This window comes from Dermacentor variabilis, chromosome 4, assembly GCF_050947875.1.
Source record: "Dermacentor variabilis isolate Ectoservices chromosome 4, ASM5094787v1, whole genome shotgun sequence".
NCBI classification, from domain to species: Eukaryota; Metazoa; Arthropoda; class Arachnida; order Ixodida; family Ixodidae; genus Dermacentor; species Dermacentor variabilis.
This window is the reverse complement of record NC_134571.1, coordinates 127,033,085-127,054,566: the sequence shown is the minus strand read 5'-3', so window position 1 is coordinate 127,054,566 and position 21,482 is coordinate 127,033,085. Positions and strand designations below refer to the sequence as shown.

The window sequence follows — 21,482 nt, the reverse complement described above, 5'->3', positions numbered from 1 at the left end:
TTTTATCTCATCGAACGTTTCCCTTGGAGTGCGGCCTTTCAAGTGCAGGAACTTTATGGCTGCTCTGTATTCCACTGCATCCATTATCACACGTACTTCACACTACTTCAGCACCTGTAAAAGAAAGACTGTTATTTAGTTCAGAGTTGCACATTGGCACGTGACCTATAGTGACTTATGTCATTACACATGCGCAGTTTCAGCATCCTGCAATAAATAGAACTGAGTCAGGGGAAATCTTTATTGAACGCCCCTCGTAGATAAGCAGTCCATGATTTGACAAGGATGATGAGGAGTCATGGGGGTTTATATGGGTCTCATCACAGTTGGTAGTGGCTTGACGCGGATGGATAAGTTGCTAACGAGCAATAAGGGCTTATCACAGTCGAATCAATTGTGATAACGTTATTAAGCACTGATAATGGTTAATAGGGGTCGGATCATGTGCTATAAGGTTGATAAGAGTTGTTAAGGGCCGGATCTAGTCCGATAAGTTTGATAATAAATAATAATAATAATAATAATAATAATAATAATAATAGCGTTCGTATATAAGCTTTATACTGGTCGGATCAAGTTTCGTAATATATATAATGACACCGGGCTGCATGGAGATGAGCAAGAGGCACAATGGTTACGCATACTTAGACAACTCCCAAATGAGTTTCTGCGTGAATTTTTTGTCAACTTGGTTCACTGCAAGTGGCACAACAACATCACATCTACACCGTGACATTAACTTAATGCGATTTTTCTTGCATATGAGGGTCGTCGTGGACAATGTAGGTTTTTTCGGCTCTCAAAAAGCGCGTTCTTGCCAAATATGCCCCTCAACATCGCATTTGTGTTTTTTAAGGGCTTTGCAAGGGCTATTGAGCTAAGAGGCTTTCGCTGCTACCGAAATGGTTCACGAATACTGATCTGATTTTCTCGTTAATCATACAATGACGAAGTATTTATCATAAGACTGCGAAGGTTCCCAGAGTGACTAGGGTAGTTATAATCGATAACACATAAGCTTGTGCGTTTATTATTCGGCTCCAGTGACAGTAGAAGCAGCTCAATTGCACCCCAGAATGCGAAAACTACGGGTGATAGTATGGGGTCATCTTGAAGAACAGTTGTTCAAACTCGGTGAAGCCGAGTTTCTTCGCCGCTGGTCTACGCGGTACATAACCGTCTCCCGAGGCAAAGTCTTTCTACAGCCAGAATAATGGTCAATTCTGTTACCTGAGTTCAGACTGTATCTGTATGTGCCCCGGGTACCTTTCATAAATTCGAGGCTGACAATGCTTTTGCGTGGATGCGGTAATGAGTTTTGTTGTTGTTGTTGTGTGTGGCAAAGCCAGTGTCAAGAAGGCACCATTTATTATTTCATTTGTTAATCTGTTTTGTTTACATCAAGTATGATGTATTACATGTGATGTGCCTTATATTGTACTTTTCGTTCATACCACAGTTGTAAGCGTGCCTACGGGTGAATAAATTTCCTTGTCAGCATACATGGTTGCGCGAACCCTGACGCCGCAGGCACAGAAGCACAATGTTCAAACCGTACGCATGCTTCTCTCATGCCGAAGCCAATTACAGTCGAGCACCTGTACAACAGGCGCCTCTAGAACGGGACGACCTGTATGACGAAGGAATAACTGTCCCTGTTCTTGTGTGAGCTGTGCGCCGCGCGAGAAGTGACCTAAACGAAGCATTCCGGAGGCCCTATCTACTTCGTTGTAAAGGCGTTCGACTGTGTTACACTTCTTTGACACGACGGACACGCATACGTAACGTCCCACATTGCACGAGCTAGAGTACATGAGTGCGCTCTAGCTTCCATTCGGCCACTGGAATTAATTACTTTCTCCCTCGAGTCACGAGCAGGAGGGTACCAGTTTGTCCCATTCTCGCCTCGTGGCAGCTAACATTTTGGGACGCTTTGTTAAACTGCACCCCCGCCTTCGGGGACGGCTTTTATTGCCCAGTCATTGCCAGGCAGTGCGTGAGTTACGCGCGGGCACAATTCACAGCAGCAGCCGCAGATAGTCCTCCACTCATGCAGCGCTTTGTTACCATATATGGTGTCGATGGACGCGCTCTCCGCATGCCAACGGTGGACGACGGTGCTAAAGCCCCTACGTGAAATAAAAGTAGCACCATATCCTCTCTCCGCCTCCTGCGCAGGTGTTCACTCTCTCCTCTGTGGCCGAGGATCCGCCTACGCGGCGCTCTTTGTCGGCATCGCAGATGGCTTTCAAGGTACGGTCTGCGCGGCGGTGCCTCCGGCCGAGTACGTTTGGTCGCGGTTCATAACGGCTCGACGCGGACAGATAAGGCGCTAAAGAGAGATAACTGCTTATAATGATTGGAACGTCATCAGCGCACCTGTTTGCCTACGTACCGTCACCGCTTCGTAACGCACGGTGATACACTCCAAAGGTGCTGTTCGCGTATACATTCAGGCCAAACAAAGACAACGCCTTGCAATGTATGACTGAGTCGACGAAAAGCGCGTGCGTTTGAAGACGGTTGATTGAAGTCGGGCACGAGAGTTGCAAATAAACGCAACGCCAACATACAGCACTTAGGAGAGCGAAAAACTAACGACGCCGCATACAAGTGACAGCATAGGAGATTAGTGATGAGCGACGAACCGCCCGCTTACCTCCCAGAGCCTGGGCCATTCAAAGAATCAGCCGGGCTGATTCTTTGAAGCCAGGCATTTCTTCCGTGCCGCGTCTCGCTTGGCAGATGGAATACGGAATAGTCGCTTGCCGTGTCTTTCACTTGTGCTGCGCCCGAAGGCACAGCAACGCGGCATGGAGAACACAGAACTACGCTACAAAAGCACAAAGGAGGCGCGAAACGTGGTGCCTGCGTACGCCGCTCGCAATGCTTGGCACCGCCATGGCGGCGGAAGCAAAAAACAAAGAAGAATAAAGCGCGCGAGAGCACGCGACGGCGTTCGGCCAGTGGGAGGGCCGAGTGTCGAGGAAAAGCGCAGGGGAGCAGAACGGCGGCAATCTTCAAAGGATGGCGCTATTTATTTTTATTTCAGCCCATCTGTTTTGGGAGTGCCAGCGACACGCTCAGCAGCGGGACCACCACCTGAGGGCGGTGCGAGTGTCGTCCTACGAGGAGTGGATTAGACCGGCAACTGGCTCGATGGATTCCGACAGGGTCATTCTGGACTCGCTCTTGGCTTTCGCCAAGGACGCGCAGCTTCTAGGACGGCTCTGAATATGCCTCCCCCCTCCTCTTCCTATTCCCCAGTATAGGCCTTCGCGCCATCTCTTAATAAATACATTTTGTCATCATCATCATCATTTAGGGGCTTTATACGGTGCGCTACTCTGGCGCCTTCTCCTATAGCGGTCGTCGCCGCAGAGCCCGTCTTGCGCGGTACTACGCTTTTCTTCTCACGTTTTCGCCATACCCTCCTCTTCCGCTTTCCTCCTCGCGCTCTCTTCGCTGTCGCCGTCTTTCATGCCTCGCTGCGCTCCGCGCTCGCTCTTTCATCCTTCGCTGTGGTCATTCGCTCGGTTACACCGAGAAGACGTACGTTCCCCCCCCCCTTTTTTTTTGTTTCTTGAGCTGTTTAGCACATCGCACATGTGTCGGTAAGCTCCCGTTCACTGTCCGTTGTAATTATTTTTATGTTTGCAATGCTTCTTCATTCTTAATGCTCAATACACCGACGACTTGAGGAAGTCGCTCTACCATTTGCGACTGGCGACCGAAAAGCGACTGAAGGAAACCGATACTCACATCGGCATGCCCAGCTGAGCGCGAACTGCAAGTCGCAATCCCAGGGATTATCGTTCTCAGCGAGAACTAAAGGGATCTACGCAGTTCGCGCGCAATTCGCTGGTTTCGCGTTCTGGTAGCAGCCACGCATTTTAATTCGAGCGAAGAAGCCGTTACTGTGCTGATGTGCTCTGCCGTGGTACCAGCTGTGGCAGCAGGGAAGCCTCTGAAGGAAAAGCGATGCTAGCGGGTGCGCGTGTGGCCTATAAGTGGTCGGCCACGCAAGCCACCTCCTGCCCAAACTCCGCGCGCATGACGAGGAGTATTATGGAGAGTAAATTGTAATTTCTAGTTCGCGTTGCGTGGGAATCGGTGCACAATTTTTGTGCTCTCTTTTGCTGCTGTTTAGCTTCCTGCGAATCAGCACCGTGTACATTCGACACGTTGCTAGAACTGCTGCGCGTCGGAATCAGAAGGCAAGACAGGAATTAAAGGCCTGCAGTCTGCCATGATGGCGTATGCTTTGTATTTGGCGCGACGCAGAAAGGCCGCCGGATGAAAACGCATGACAACACAACTAGAGTGTACTTGAACAGAATTACCATAACTTTCGCCGCGCCGCTGATTGGTTTAGCGGTTTTGCGACCACGGTCGTGCGACTAGAAAATAGTCGCTTCTCGAGAAAAGCGACCATTTACGACTGGTCGCTTTGCGACCAACTTGGTCGCACGACTGCTGTCAGTCGCCGGTGTGAATGGACCTTTAATGTCTTCGAAACAAACCCAATCTTCAGTCATGGTCCACTTCGCACTGCTTAGCGCGACGAAAACCGTCGGTAGTGGCAAGTGTGAACACGCCGGTGCGTTTGCGTTCGCCGTCGATGCGCAGCAAACAGTCATGTGCCGGACGCAACTAGAGTTGGGGAGCGCGAGGAAAGGAAACATACCCTACAAGGAAGACTGATGCCCCGACAAGACGGCAAAATGGCGACTACAAATCTGATCTGAGTGTTCGCCTTCGTAGCCCAAGCTCCGGAGCCATTACAGCTGCGGAGGCGAAGACAGGCAATTCCCATGGGACACGAAGCTCTTGCGTGTGAATAACGGCTCCTCTATTAGCGTTAGAACTACTAGCCCTTAGCAAAGCAACGTACAGTGCAGAAATGTACAGTGCTCAGCGATTGAAGCCCAATACTCGGAGGGCACAACTGCCACCGCCATAATTTTTTTCTTCTTTTTTTAGAGCCACAGGTGAGCCCTACGTGGTTGCCCTGGGACCAAATGCAGTCACAATACTTCACAACAGTTCTCGCTTTCACTGTATACCACGATGCATCAGCTCGGTGACCCTAGCGCTTACAGCTAGTCAGTGCAAGAAGTGTCAGCGGCCATGCGCTTCACGTATCGCGTTTCAATTGCCGAGCACTGTACGCCCATGCTGTTGCCTACCGACCGCGCGTACGTATCCAGTCTTCCCGCCGTTCCATCGGGTGAAGGCGCAATGAAAAACGATTGAGGTGAATGGCCTAAGCAGCTACAGTCACGTTTCAGTAACTGTTCGTGCGACCAAAGCCTCAGCATGTTTGATCAGATGTGGTTTCCCGTGGTATTTCGGCCACACAAAACAGAAGCAAAAAAATGACAGAACATATTACATCAACGTAGCTGGCCGCAGCGCCACGCCGAGCCCGTCCCGGCCGTCACATGCCATTACATTCCGCCACCGGTCCAAACTCATCCCGCGACCGGTGCCTATGCAGAGGTGAAGATTGTCAGCATATGCTCACCTGGTTCTTCAGTTTGGCCTCGCGCGCCAGGGCTCACAATGTCTGTCAAGTTTACAGTGCACTTACGTAACTTGAGAATCGTGTTACCAAGTACCTTATTACCCATGACGCACAAAACTGGCAATAGATCGCCTTTATTTGTGTTGTCTTCACTGCTTGATGGGTCTCAGCTTTAGTATGTGAATGTCGTGACTGGAAAAGTCCGGGTGCTGCTCCTTGCTGGGCACCTCTTCAATAAGGAAATGTTGCCGACAACCCTGACGAAGAACAGGAAAGAGAAATAATAATCAGGATTCGCCAGCTTGGGAAGAATTAGCCGGAGAAAGATCTTTCGGCGCTTTTTTTAAATAGAACTTCGCTCCTTACAAACATTCGCATAAGACAGAAAAAAAATTTTTTTTTCTTTTTCGCTGGCAGGCGATCTCTGCAGCAGTGGAGCTCAATGTGCGCCTTTGCAAATGTGTCGATATCAGCAAGGCTGCTTTAAATTGGCGATGTGTGTGTGCGTGTGTGTGTGTGTGTGTGTGTGTGTGTGTGTGTGTGTGTGTGTGTGTGTGTGTGTGTGTGTGTGTGTGTGTGTGTGTGTGTGTGTGTGTGTGTGTGTGTGTGTGTGTGTGTGTGTGTGTGTGTGTGTGTGTGTGTGTGTGTGTGTGTGTGTGTGTGTGTGTGTGAAAGAGAGAGGAGGCAAGGGGAAGGGGGGAGCCTCTTAAATTAAAGCTGACCTGGTTTAACAAGCTACACCGCGTTCACGCGATGATGAAATGATGCACGCAGGACGTACGACCACATAACGCACGGAACTCAAGCATGTCATTGAAACCAGTGTCTCGCGGAAACGTTACAAGCACCTTCGCAGCGCGGAACGCACAGGGGGCGCTAGCTCATGGTCCGTTAAGTACGCACATGTCGTAGCTGAAGGTGCGGTCCTTGAGGTATATTTACATTTAGTGAGGTCATTATTAAGGCGGTCTTTTGGAACGTAAATCGGCTTCAATTGCAGAGCAAGTGCGAAGCGTTGGAAACAACAAATCCGCAGTTAAGGCAAAGAAAGTTCCACTGATATTAGGTTTCGGTTGCGTTGCGTAAGGCAGACCGCGACAAATTCGCTTTCGAATACTGCGTTCAAACCCGCCCCGGTGGCTGAGTGGCTACTGCGTCCATGCTGCCGAGCACGAAGTCGCGAGTTCGATGCCCTGACGCGATGGCCGCATTCCGATGGGCGCGAAATGCAAAAAGCGCTCGTGCACCTTTACATTTAGAGAGAGAGAGAGAGAGAAAGAGAGAAAGAGAGAGAGAGAGAGAATTACTGGCGTTCACACAGGCTGGTCGATCTTAAGCAGCGCAGTAGAGCTTGCACCGCCTTCTGATGCGATGTTAAGTCGCGTCGATGTTGTGAAATTCTTTCTTCCGACGGAGGCTCGTCGTCCGACTAGTCGAGCACGACGGTAAACTATTGTTTCTGCACGCTGTGCTGCGGGCACTTGCCTAGAACATGACGAATCGTTTCCGCGTCGCCGTAATTGCCACATGCTGCGGTGTCGGCCATCCCTATGAGGAACGCGTAGGCATTGGTAAACGCGACGCCCAGCCATAGCCTACACAAAAGGGTCACGTCTCTTCGGGGAGCTCTAGGTGGCCAAGTCTAGGAGCCAAGGTGTATAATCGGCCGTGCATAAAGTGTGGTTCATTCCACTTTGTATGTATTGCATTGGCCTGCAAGTATATAGGCGGCGCATCCTTGTAGCATCTGTCCTATAGACAGCGGCATTGACAGACGGTGGTCTTCTACATAAGCTAAACGAGCAGCTTGATCGGCGCGTTCATTTGCCGATAATATGATTCAGTTTCCTTTCTCAATCAGGTGGCGTATACGGCCTCTGTAATTTCGAACACCAGCTGCGCATGCGGACCGTGCCGTAATGCTGACAGTAAACACTGCGGTGCCGTCTTCGAGTCGCAGAAAATGGAACATTCGTGCGTTGGTTCCTCATTAATTAAGTGCAGTGCGACTCGAAGCGCCGCGAGCCCTGCCGCCGTCGACGTTGTCAAGTGAGAACTTTTCAACTTGACATTGGTGGCCTTTGCTGGAAAGACGATAGCTGCGGTAGAGCTGTTCGGCAGGAAGGAGCCGTCGAAGTATGTAATTGCGGTACTTCTCATATAATAGGAGTAAGGTAAGCTGTTCAAGAGCCGGTGATGACAACATGCCTGCATTTTTACGGACGCCAGGTATTGTCAGGTTGGAGCGCTGGTTTACGTTCAGATGCGCGTTAAAGACTCCCACATGGTCAAAAGTAATCCGGAACCCTTCACTATACGGCTTCTCTCGTAGCCTTGGTGTTGTTCCGGGACGTTAAATCTCACGAATCAATCAACCCGTCAGTCTTACGTTCAGACTGGCGCTTCCTTTTTTTAAAGGACACCAAAGAGCAACCCTAATTCACCTTTTACTGGCGAAATGTTATTCCAAACTGTACATTTTCATTCATTCGGCGAAAAACAGTTCGTTACTAAATCATAAAACAAAGGGCCAAGTTTCTCACTCTCTCTATCAACGCGAGGAAACATCGGCGTGGGTAAGGCGAAATGCGAGAACACCCGTGTACTTGGATTTATGTGCACGTCAAAGAACCCCAGGTGGTACCAATTTCCGGAGTCCCTCACTACGGCGCGCCTCATAATCAGATGGTAGTTTTGGCACGTAAAACTCCATAATTTTTTTGCATTGGTACGTCAGTGCGACAGCTGTCGTGGATTTCAAAGCACACTTTCCTATTTAGGCTCTTCTTTCAAAAAAATGAAACAAATAAATGATAGATAAATAAACACTCGAAATTTGTAAGGTACAATCATTGGTTACTTTAGAATGCAAGGTGTTCCTTTTTTTACCGATACACAATAAGACCAGAGCAGACGCTGTTAAAATTCGCGACGTCACGACAAGCTGGTGCGGGAACTCTAAGACAGCGTCGCCACCCGTCTGTCGTTTTTGCAGCCTTTATGGCTTTACGCCAAGTCTCTTCTCGCGGTAAGTGTGGATTTTTCAGGTGTTGAAGTAGCATAATTTACTGACGCGTGTCACTTTTTTTTCTTCTTTAGTCTGAAACGTAGCTTTGTTTCTTAGGTCAGCCTTGTTTCTTCGTCAAGAGGACACTAGGTCAGTATAGGGAAAAGGTGGCACTGCACTATCGAACATCTGTCGACGCCAATAAGCCGATGAATTAGTGCATTTGACGAGGCGCAGATGACAGAAGGGCACACGCAATGGGCAAGGGCAGGAAGATACGCGAGCCAGGATAAGCGCAAAACAAAATCGCGGTGGCGTTTCTTTTGTGTGTGTGTGTGTGTGTGTGATCACGCACCTGCAAGAAGCGACCGACCGCCGCCGAGTTCGCTTCGTTGTCCCGGTCCTCGTACGACACAAGCATCTCCGTGTTGGGGCCGCACAGCGCCGTCATGGTCTTGAGCAGCGGCTCGACAGCCTGCGAGAGTAGAAGCACGAAGTGTTCCGCATAGGGTCAGCGCTCTTTTAATATTCTATTACTAACAACGACAACGCAACCATCGTCATCTCCAAAACAATTAGGGCGCTAAGGAGACAGCCTGTTTTCGTGCGACGGATTTTGTAAATGCATATCGAGTCTGCTCACTATGACCTACGTCGCGCAACGCGGAGGACATGCAGCAGGGGCTGCGAAGGCCTCTCGCTTCGATGCAGCATTTTTTTTTTTTTTACACGAAGCTTTCTTCCCGAACCCTCCCGAACTTTGCTAACCCTGCCTGCTGCTGCTGAGACTGTCTTACCGAATAGCCCACACGTATAGGACACGAGTCAGTCCATATAGAGCTGTACCACGCATACACATGTGCCGGTAAGCGGCTCTGTCCTCGATGCAATTGTGCAACGAAACAACAAGCGCTAAACAAATATCCTCACCGCAACAAGTGCACGCCGTAAAGATAATAATTTCTTCACTAAAGCGAACCTTTCTGTGCTTTCTTTCCCTGGGTTTGGCGCGTATTCACGAACAGTTTCCTGTGGAGTAAAATATGGGCCGGTCGTAGAGACAGTGGGCCTCTTCGATCATCGGTCCCTGGCAGTCCCGGACTGTCCGAGACGCTGCATACGCAACGCCCATTGGCTGAAAGCACCGCCTCAAGGAGTGCGGGACTGTCAGGGGCGTATAATCGATGCTGCCGCCAAATGCAATAGCATAGTGGGCCGATCCCGGAGACTGCGTAATGAAAAGTGAGCTGATCTCGGAAGCGGTATAATCCGCGATTGCGTGGGACACGTGGGTCGTGTGGTGGGAGGTCTCCGCGTCTTGCCGTATACCGGCATGTAATCGCTACGCTGCAGAACGCAGTGCAGAACATGAATAATGTTACATCACTCAACTAACCACTTCACGAAAGCTTCGCTTCACATAGATTGCATAAAGTGCGTTGGATCCGGACAATTGGTTTATTTTTTCTTGACTTTATCGCTTCTATCCATCTCCTTGTGTCGTTGCAAACGTGCCTGCCCACTACAGACCCAACGCCCACGATACGCAATTGGTTATGCGCAACCGTGTTGCTTCTTTTGTTCATTCCCTCTTTCGTCAAACGCATTTCGCTCGATCGTCTGAACAAATATCCGCCATTGCCCGCTTTGAGCGAGCAAACACGCAATATTTTAGTTGGGCGCCGATAAACGCCACCTCGCACGCACCATATCTCGCTCAACCGAGAGGGGCACGGTGCACGAGAAGGCAATCTCGTGCACTAGCTACGCATGCAGCAACGCGCGCGCGCGCGCGCGCACGCACACACACACACACACACACACACCACACACACACACACACACACACACACACACACACACACACACACACACACACACACACACACACACACACACACACACACACACACACACACGCACGCACGCACGCACGCACGCACACGCACGCACGCACGCACGCACGCACGCACAATGCAGAAAAAAAAGACAAAGCAACAACAAAAAAAGTTCGACTTCGTTGACGACAAGCTGGCTGCACTGCACGTACACTTATAATGTGGAGAAGCATCACTTTTGGTACGCACGTGTAAGAGAGAGAAACAAGAACAGGCGGGGAGGTTAGCCCGACGGACATCCGATTTGCTACCCTGCCGGGGGAAAAGGTAATGGGAAAATCAAAAGAATAAATAAAGGAGAAGGAGAGAGACAGTTCACTCGCGTCGTAGTAGACGTAGAGTGTCCACAGGCGACTTTTCAGGTCCGCTTATTTGAGAAGAGTCACAAGAGCACGGGCGCTTTCTGAGTTGACGATGGACGAGGCTAAACACCCAGACTCGTATGCCTCCGTAAAGCTTTCGGCATGTGCAAGGGGGAAGTGGGGGCCGACCCGCATGGTCCGTTAATGAGCACGAATCCCGGGATTCGGCATCGGTCGGGCGACGTTTTCGTCGCCAGACCCGCTGTCTCGAACGATGCACGCGGATTGCTCGACGGATGATGCTATAGTCATAGCGAGTTCAAACGGAGTGTAGAACACGCCACGTGCAAACGAAAATGAGAGCGGAAGCTCTTCAACCAGGTGGATACCGCAAAACTGTACAGCGCAAGCAGACGATAAACTCTTCAACTGCGAAGCTTTCGCCCTGAAAAAAAAAAAAAAAAACGCGTGCATTTCTCTGTAGCTCCTTAGCTGTCATTGCAGGCGGATTCTTACTTTCTATATCGCAAAGCGATCCGAATTAGTTCGTGCGCAAACCTTTCGGAACTTACGGGCAAGGTGCACGTTTGGAAACAAGGGGGACCTCAGCATCGGCTCAGCTAACTAACGGCTGTCATTCTGGAACGAAACGCGAGGTCGTGCGTTCGGGTCCCGACCGCGGCGTGCCGCGACGGTCCGCGGCTCAGTGCAAGACCGCTCGTGTACCGTGCTTTGGGTGCACGTTAAGTAACAACAGGCAGTCGAAATTAATCCAGAGCACCGCGCTACAGCGTCCCTCCATAATTCACTGTGCAATTTCAAAACGTTAAACCCCGCAATTTTATTTAATTTTGCAAGAACTGGGCACAGTGCAGTCAAAATGAGCAAGCGACCGTATTGATGCCGATCTTCTTTTTTTCTCTCTTCACCGCTTTGCAAACAATCTTTGCTGACTACTGAAAAACAACGGCCATGTGTGTATTGAAACTTCGCTCGGAGAAAATTCAAGCCATTCTAGGTTCTCAAAAAAAATTTTTTTTCCTGCATATAACACGGCAGCGCCGGCACATGTTGACGACGCCACGCTCTAGAAGCTAAATTATTTATATACAAGCTGCATGTTTGTATGCAAAGATGCGTATAGTACGGACAAAAATGGCGGAGGACCACGTCGACGCTTTTTTCCATCGCCGTTCCTGGATTTGAGCAATGATATATGCCAAGTAAGTATTGAAAACTCCACCCCGCATATTATTCGTGCCTGCGAGAAAAATTCAAGGCAGCGGAGTTTGTGAATTTCTTTTTTCTCCCATCGCTGAATGTATAGAGGCATCGCCGTCGCATGTTGGTGACGTCACGCTCTAAGGCTTGTCTATGGATTGCGAGTGAACGGGATATGGAAAGAAGAGTGCCACAGGAAAACATCGCTATCAACTCTACGCTTTCGTGGTCTGTAAGGAGGTCAAACTTGAAAGTGCAAGCCTGTTCGGCATACCCGAGCCACGATTACAGCAGATGTGCGAGTATGTCAGACGTTACTTGCTTGTAGCTACTCTGTCGAAGAATCCGTTCTTTCTTTTACAGCGAAGCTGTATACTACCCCCCCCCCCCCTCTCTCATTGCATTTGTCGTGTCCGTGGGAAAAACTCAACCAATCACAGCGAGAGGCGCACGCCGCGTTCGCCGCTGGGTTCCTTGCAGCAACAACAGATGGCGCTCGCCTCCGCGCATCCGCGGCGCCGGCCGTGCGGTGAACGAACGAAAGAAAGAACCAGAAAGCTCGCCTTCGCGCATAACGTTCGCCGCAAGCGTTTCCCGGCAAAGGTTACGGTTGCATACGCTGCAGTTGCCGGGAAGTGGCAACTTTAGCATACAAAGCAGGCAGTGACGTAACTACACTTTCATATGTAAAAGATGAACACGCCTAGCAAATGATTTCATTCGCGTTATGATAGCGCTATGGAAAGTCCACGCATAGTTATAGGACTACCGAAGAGCAGCGTGAACACGCCGAGTGGTGACGGGAAAAGCAACACCGATTTGCACAACGGCGTCGTACTCGGGCTCGGCAGGAGCCAGTTCAAGGCTACGTCACATTGGTATATAGGATCAGGTAATACCATAGTTTCGCTGGCCAACCACCACCTCAGCGTGGATTGGAGCCCCTTCTTTATGTCTGTTCTTGATCTTTGCGTAAAAACGAGACAGTTGATGGTCTTGAACGCAAAGACGCTGTTTCATTTTATGTCGGTCGTCCATGCGGTCATGTATCGGGGCCAACGCTTGCTGACGTGTGCAGCCACAGGGGCGCTATAACGTACAGCTGTTTGAATCTGTTTCCATTCCATTTCTGCAACTAGCCCTCAACGATTGCTAAACATTCTTTTAGGCCACCTCCACTTCGCCTGTCTGTCACGCGACGTCACGAAAACCGCGAAATTTCTATGGTGACTTGTACACATTGATTATGCATGATACCAAACAAAATTAAAAAAAGAGCTTTTTTACGATTCTACGCCTGTTTCACCATAATCCCTATGCTATGGGTCCTTTTTTCTTTCGGGCGGCGCCCACTTCGCCTATCTATCACGCGACCTCACAAAACCACGAAAACTCACCAAGTCAAAGTGACATCTACACACGAAAGGTGCATTAATATTCCGAACAAAACGGATTTTTTTTTTCGTAATAGCCAGTGACTCCCCTGTTACGAAGGCAATAAAAGGTGACTGCCCACTGATGGCTCTGGCACTGCCACTTGGAGCTGCCGGCGATATAATTACACTGCGTATATATATTACAAATTTTTGGGTAGCAGTATAACGTCGCCGAGCACCTTCGGCACGCTCACGACATCACTCTCCCAATTCTCCCAGGATGTGTTTTAGCGGTATTTTTAGCCTTCTGTTCACCGCAGCCGCAGTTTCTGGCCAGTCACCACAAGCTAAGTAAGGGGAAGCGGACCAATCGCAGACGCCCGCACAACCGTTCTCGTCCGGTTACCTACTTTCACTGCCGATAGTTCGGGCCAACCAAAACCCTCTCCACTTATGCACGTCTCCTATAGCTTCTTGTCAGCCAATCAGATAAGAAAATTTGTCAAGGTAGGCGACGTCATGCGCCTTCAAAGGAAACAAAACGAAAGTTACTAATTGCCAACTATTTCGAGAATATAATTCTGCGGCACTGAACCAAGTAAACGACCTGAACACGTTCATGTCATCGGTACTAAGTAATTACTCCCGGGATACGCGATACACAACTGTTCCGGAGGGACAAAACAATGTCGACGCAGACTATGAACGACTCCGAGCCGTTAGACGCAGAGCGTTGGTTTCGTCGTTCCGGACGGCTTGAAGATTATCAAGTCAAGCTGCACGCAGAAAATCTAACCGGGACATGCAAAAACTGGGACAGCAACGGTACCGTGAGTTCTGTACGTCACCTACCCTTCATTCCCTTGCCAAAAGAATTGGAGATTAATAAACACCCTTGGCATTCCGGTATCACAATGTAATCCATTCAAAAGCCTTGCTACAGCTCTTGGCACATCTGAACGCGAAATTGCAAACATGTTCTGCGCAACACTACTAAATTTCGCAAATCCTGTATCACTTCAAGATCAATCTATCTTTTCGGTGCAGCAACAGATTGAAAATGCTTGTAATTTACCTCATACCCAGTTGGATATTTTGTTCTCTCTAAAAGAACTGCAACACGCTCTCTCGAAGACACGCCAAAGAATAACGACTGGTCCTGACAACGTCTCTTATTGTACCTTGAAAAACCTTGGCCCAACAGGCACGTCCGCTCTCCTACACGTCTTCAACAAGATGTGGGAGGAAGCACATGTTCCTATGAGTTGGAGGATCACTAACGTAGTCCCATTGCTAAAACCTGGCAAAACGCCACTGTCTCTTGACTCCTTCCGTCCTGTTAGTTTAACGAGCTGTGTTTCAGAGGTGATGGAAAAGGTGATCGATATTAGACTGCAATGGTGGATAGAATCCAGCAGTTGTCTACCAGATCAAATGGCTGGCTTCAGAAAACGCAGATGTGCAATGGACTGCATCTTTGACTTGGTAACGTTTGTGGACCACGAGGTTAGCTGTGGGAACATTGCTGTTGCTGTGTTTATTGATATTAAGAAGGCATTTGACTCGGTCAGTCACCTTCACGTTCTGCTCGGACTCTCAACTCTCGGAGTGCATGGCCGAGTTCTCAAATGGATCGCTGACTTCTTGAAAGGCATAAAGATATATATAAATACAAATGATGGCCAAAGCGACGCACACACCATAAACAAAGGAGTTCCGCAAGGAAGTGTATTAAGTCCACTTCTCTTCAATGCAGCAATAGCAGGTTTACCAGCAGTACTTCCAGCAGACAAACATATCTATGTATGCTGATGACATTTGCATAAGGACACCGAGCAAGTCTCTAGAAGTTGTCAAGCATCGGCTGCAAGAAGCTTTGAACGCAATAGGTGATTATTTAAGAGAACGGGGCATGAACATATCTTATGCCAAATCAGCGGTTCTGCCTTTCACAAGAAAAAAGGTTAGAAATTTTGGTCTTTCAACTGATGGCCATGACATCGAGCTGGTTCGGAAACATCGTTTTCTCGGCGTGATTTTAGATCACCAGCTTCGATGGACTCATCATTTGACCGCCCTGGAGGACCAAATTAGTTGTGTTATAAATGTTCTCCGCAGAATCACAGGCACGAAGTGGGGTGGAACAACTACATCCCTGCTTCACGTCCACTCAGCACTTGTGCGTCAGAGAATTGCTTACTCCGCCCCTATATTGCACAAATTATCTGCGACGTCCCTCCATCGGCTACAGCTATTGCAGGCTCGGAGTTTACGAGTGTGCCTAGGAGTCCCGCAAGCTACGTCCAGTCACCTCATTATTGCAGAAGCGCGGGAACAGCATTTCACGGTGATTCGCAGCCTGGAAACATGCCGAAATCTCTTCAGAATTTCTACTCAGCATTCTGCACACCCCCTTCTCTCTCTGATAGAGAACCGTCCGGGTGCACAGATACACGCCTTGTTTCAAGAGCATAAATCACGACTCCCACAATCACTTTTTTGGCACTCAGACCTCTGCTACCCACCATGGCTTCTGCAAGCGCCGAAAATAGAAACGTCAATCGAAGGGCTTAAAAATAAAAGCGACGTTTCCACATTAGCAGTAAAACAATTACCGTTACATCACCTATTTGACAAGTACCAGGAATCTATTCACGTCTATACAGACGGGTCTGTAATCAAATAAAGTGCGACTGCAGCTAATGTTATACCATCCTTAGAGGTAAAGTACGTTTGTCGACTAGGACGCACGTCGTCACCAACAATAGCGAAATTAGTGGCAATTCTCCAAGCCACTCATATTATCAAATTATATGAGACACAAACAAAGTGGTTCATTTGCACGGACTCCTTGTCGGATTTAGCATGTCTTGAAAATATTGATGATAGCCAACCACACGCACGAATAGCATTCGCAGTACTGAACAGTTTAACTAAGGCTAATGAAAGGAAGCATGAAGTGATATTACAGCGGGTCCCAGGCCATGCTGGTATAGCAGGCAACGAACTAGCGCACTCGTTGGCAAAATTGGCCCATAAAGATGCAGAACTTCAACTCGTTCCTTTATCACCAATGGACACAAAACGCACATTGACAGTATTAAAGAAAGACTTGTGTATGTCAACATGGTTTAATGAAAACACTTAGGAATCAATCCTTTACGAAGTAGACCATCAACTCTAATACCAGCTGAATGTACAACTTTATAAAAGCACCGAGACACTAATTCATCGACTGCGCCTTGGGACAGCATACACCAAACATTTCGTACATCAAATCAAACGGGCTCCTTCCCCGGCTTGCTCCTGTGGCCAAGACGGTGGGGATGTTCGCCATCTACTCCTCGAATGTCCCATATAGTACGAGATGCAAGGACGGCAGCTAGAACAAGAGCTACACTCCATTGATCCTCACCGGCCTTTCTCACTCGCAAAATTACTGGGCCCATGGCCATCGAAAATATCACAGCGAAAAGCATTGAACGCACTTGAACATTTTTATGAAAACACAGGCATCCTTAGCAAATACTAGGTATTGCACTGAATAATCACACGATGTCACTATAACGTTCTTCCATTATTTGCAATTATTAGTGCTTGTATATTAAGTGTTAGACTTTTTTTTCTTCGTGAATTTTTTTAACACTGTGTAATTCCTCATCTGTTTATATGCTCATCGAAGTCTACATCACGGCCGTTTGTGTGTGTTTGTGACTTTGTTTACGAATTCATTGTGGTGCAACTTGCCTTTGACTTTTATACTGTTAGGTTCATGGACGTATAGGACTGTGCTGTGGATTTCTGACCGTATGAAGTGGTTTCTTTTCATTTTCCTACATATTTTTTATATTGTTGTTTCCGCTATGAGAAAAGGAGTAGCCATCGCCATTATAAGGTGACTACGTCTCTTTCTTTTATTTTCATTCCAATAAAAAAAAAGTGGCCTCCTATAAACGAGAAGAACGTTTCATGAATGGGGCTGTTCAAACAACGCTGCGGGTCACCGCCATATTCTTGCGTCGGCGGTTACGTAAATTTGACGTCAAGAGATTGGAATAAAGTCAAAATGAAATAGTTTCATGTTAAACAGCAACAGGGCTATACGGTAAGCTACCAGCGGGTTGCAGTCGGTAAGTGAAAACACAAAACTTTGTGTGAAAATTTGTTTCGTGTGGATTCGCCTGTGCTCAGAAAAAAAAAAGCCGATCGAAAAAGCAAGGACGCATGTAATGCTTGTTATCTGCAGCTGTCGCACTACTTCCTTCTTTACCTTTTCGTAGTAGACGCACTCGCTTATCAGCATGACGTCAGGGGCGATCATGTCGGGAGCAGGTGGCGCACCCCACTCCAGCGTCCTCACGGATGCCTTTCCTCTGAGGCAGTCGCGGTTTTCTTCGAGGTTCTTCTCCAACAGAGGCACGAACTGCGGTAGGTCGGTCAGCAAGACATCGTTCCTGCGAGATAAAATCACACACGGAATTACATATTCTGCTTGCTTCGAATGACCGGGAAACAACACGCGAAGAAGTCACGGCGACGTCATGCCCCGACTGTGGGCAATCCGTTCGAACCACACATTTAAGAAAAAAAAAAAAAGAAACTGGCACGAGGCTACCATGATTATGAAGTCATACGAAGAAAGTCTGAAAGGAGACGTGCCAGGCTACGACGGAAAGGTGTCGGGCTACTATAGGAATGGAAGCAGTCGACGAGCGGCATACGGGACTATTGATTGATTGATTGATTGATTGATTGATTGATTGATTGATTGATTGATTGATTGATTGATTGATTGATTGATTGATTGATTGATTGATTGACTGAAGCTTAGAGCTACTGACGGGCTGATAACATTTTTGCAGGAACGCTACAACTGATCCGCCACAGAGGCGAATGAGCGTAGCGTTGACGGCATGCCCTCTTCGCTTCGTCGTTTCTGCGGTAAAGCGCGTCTATATGCAGACCCTCTGACCATCATCTGGCCCTGCGCGCGCGAGCTGCGCATGCGCCGTCAGCGAAACGGCACGACAACGATGGCGGCAGTGGCGCCGACGGTATGAACGCGCTTCGAGTGTCCGTGTAATTGCTATCGCAATAAAAGGAAAGGCAGGGAGGTGAATCGTGTAGACGCTCGCCCCGTTCGTTAACCTGTACAAAAGGGGAAGGGTGTGAAGGGATAAAATGAGGGACAGAAAGGACAGAGAACACGGAGGATGCCGTTTCATCCGCAGGCGCACATCGACGCCACAGTTGATCTCTGAGGTCGGTAGAGGTCGGTTTCTGACCTTGAGGCGTTGGTTCTTGGCATGGGGCTGAGCCGCATGGGGTTGGGTTTCCATCAGCGGAAGCAGCATGTGTTGCGAGCAGTGACTGAATGGTAAATAGCCCCATGGTAGAGCGTACTCTGTTGTCAAAATGAATCCGGGGCTCCCTACTGCAGCGTTTCTCACGGTCAAGCTTTGGTACACAAAACTCCATCAATTAGAGCCGTTAGGCTATATCCACGTGTTTGACAATACGTCGTCGTTAGAAATTAGTCATAAAATACCGCAACGTGAAGCCCACGCTACCTATTGTAGGCGCGAACTGATGGACAAATGCATATATATTCGCAATGATAGTAACTTCTTCCCCCCTCTCCTTTCTTTTCATTCCTTAAACTCCTTCCCCCGTGTAGGATAGCAAGCCAGTCTTGCGTGTGGTTGACCACCCTACCTGTCCTTCTTTTCCTCTTCCTACGAGTCTTGAGTGTAGGCTCTGATCAGACTTATACTACGTATGTGTGTTTTGCATCTTCCTTCATCGTCATCGTCACCCCTCATGCTCCTCTTTTTAATGTGTTAGCATTAGGAGTGTCAAAGAGAAAAAAAAATTGTGGTAGAACCCGTCCCACGATGAATGTCGACGGTAATGAATTAATATAGCGACACAACAAATTGGCGCCGTTGTAACGACATATGTGTGAGGCGTGTACTGCAGCGGGACTCCTGTTTCGAGCTTCCGCAAGAACACTGGGCGCTACCTAGCATCGCCGCCGCGAAGCCTGCACGCGGCCTCTGAAATTCATATCGCGTAGGTACGTGTGTGCGCTGAGAAACACGGCATGCGGTAACCGACCTCCTACCTCGCGCAAGCACCGCCACAAATGTTTCTTTTGTCTTCTCTCGCGCTTCTGTCTGGACGCGCTGCGCCACCTGGTGGCACTTCGGAGAAGTTCGCGCGCGTCGTCCGAGACGAGATGCGTGGCTCGCCGGTGCCTGTGAACGCTAATTCTTTCTCGCTTGCCGCACACTCAGTGGCACATACTCCGTGACTCAAGTTGGCGAAAGGTTCATTGAAGAGTGGAACATACCTAGTGCACTCAAGGTTCGCCACAAAGTGTCGGTGTGAAAGGCGTTAAGTAAAAGGCGTCCCATCTAACAGTGCATTTGGGGTGCAGCATGCTAATGCATCGGGTTGCTGTCCTTGAGGAACCCCTGCGAAGTGCTACCGCTCAGAGTTGGAGAAATTTAAAGGATTTTTTGCGTCATTGCAGAGCGGCACATTCCGAGTGGCACATACGTAAGTACTCAACATTGCGTCAAAGACGTTCGGTGAAGAGCGACACACACCTAGTGGCACATATCCAGTGACCTAAGTTGGGATAAAAGAGGTTCATCGAAGGCCAGCACAGACGCACATACCCGATGCTCCAAGTCGGCGTCGAAGAGTTTCTTTGAACAGCGGCTCCTACCCAGCCCCGCACCTACAGTAACCCATGTCCGCGAGAAAAAGGTTCGTTGAAGGGCGACACGTACACGTACACAGTGCCACATACTCAGTGACCCAAGTTAAAAATTGTGGGGTTTTACGTGCCAAAACCACTTTCTGATTATGAGACACGCCGCAGTGGAGGACTCCGGAAATTTAGATCACCTGGGGTGCGCCTAAATCTAAATACACGGGTGTTTTCGCATTTCGCCCCCATCGAAATGCGGCCGCCGTGGCCGGGATTTGATCCCGCGACTTCGTGCTCAGCAGCCCAACACCATAGCCACTGAGTAACCACAGCGGGTTAGACCCAAGTTGGTCCGATGGTTTATTTCGAACCACCTTCACTCGGCACATCAGCCCGATGCGCTATCTCATTCGACCACGGCCTACTCTAGCTGTGTAGTAGTTATAATAGTTATAGTAGTAGTAGTTACAGTGGACTATTATATATTACGGACATTTATTACAAGATGACGGCGGAAAAACTGGAGTACGGTACGGCGACTCCGAGTAGTTATAGTAGTAGTAGTTACAGGGACTGCGAAGGATATTACGGACATTTATTACAAGATGACGGCGGAAAACTGGAGTACGGTCCGGCGACTCTGAGTGAAACGAAACAACAAAGTGATAAGGAATCTATTCGTTGTTCTGATGCGAACTGATACGAAATTTGATTAAGCTAGAACATTGTCACTGTGTAGGGCCGACCAGAAACACATATGGCGTATCCACGTTTTATCATCAGTGAGGCTCGAAGCGCCTGGCTTTTGCTAGCGCGGAATCCATGTTCTTAAGTTGCACACGCGGGTAATGAAGCAGTAGTAGTTCAAATTCTGCGAAAGAAAAAAAAAGATTTCGAAAGAAGTATAAAATACAATGAAGTGGAAAAAAAAAAGCTACTCCCCGTCGGGGAATCGAACCCCGGTCTCCCGCGTGACAGGCGGGGATACTGACCACTATACTAACGAGGACTGGATACCTGAGCGGTTAAGAATGATTATGAACTATACTCACCCAAAGCTGCCGGTAACAATGCCTACAATGCCTGTTCCTGAACCCAATTCCAAAACGCTTTTCTTTGCATCCCATTCGCCGAGGCAGTTCTTGTGGTCGATGTATTTACCCAGCACGAGCGCGCCGTCCCACACAACGCAGCCCACGTCTCCTTCCGTCCACTGGTGTATGGCAAGTTCGACATCAGTAGAGTCTAAATGCACAGTGCGTACGAACGTCGATACGTTCATCGGGTAGCAAAGGTACAAAACTAAACTTATAGTGCCTAGAATATACCGTGCACGCTGCTGTCACTTCGCCGGCGCGTACACACGCATGCGTGCAACCGGTAACAAAGACATTAGAAGCCGGTTTGATTTCCAACCAGCTTGTGCGTTGAAT

At 48.7% G+C, this 21,482-nt stretch overlaps 1 protein-coding gene and 1 non-coding gene across 2 annotated transcripts; both read right to left on the bottom strand.

Annotated features, from left to right (window-relative positions):
- Positions 1-5,651: 5,651 nt before the first annotated feature.
- On the bottom strand, positions 5,652-21,472 carry LOC142579736 (protein N-lysine methyltransferase METTL21D-like). The gene is made up of 4 exons (XM_075690250.1): positions 21,102-21,472; positions 17,602-17,785; positions 8,890-9,009; positions 5,652-5,784 (listed from the first exon to the last, which is right to left on the bottom strand). The coding sequence occupies exons 1-4, from the start codon at positions 21,329-21,331 to the stop codon at positions 5,677-5,679; spliced, it is 642 nt and encodes a 213-aa protein (XP_075546365.1). The 5' UTR covers positions 21,332-21,472; the 3' UTR covers positions 5,652-5,676.
- On the bottom strand, positions 20,987-21,058 carry TRNAD-GUC (transfer RNA aspartic acid (anticodon GUC)). Its single transcript has one exon. It is a non-coding gene; the product is annotated as a tRNA-Asp (tRNA).
- Positions 21,473-21,482: the final 10 nt, after the last annotated feature.

Excerpts from the sequence above, each read along its gene's own strand:
- LOC142579736 (XM_075690250.1), bottom strand. The coding sequence starts at position 21,331 with ATGAACGTATCGACGTTCGTACGCACTGTGCATTTAGACTCTACTGAT. Across the intron at positions 17,786-21,101 it reads ATTGTTACCGGCAGCTTTGG|GAACGATGTCTTGCTGACCG; the intron begins GTGAGTATAGTT and ends TTTATCTCGCAG. Across the intron at positions 5,785-8,889 it reads CGGTCGGTCGCTTCTTGCAG|GGTTGTCGGCAACATTTCCT; the intron begins GTGCGTGATCAC and ends GTTCTTCGTCAG.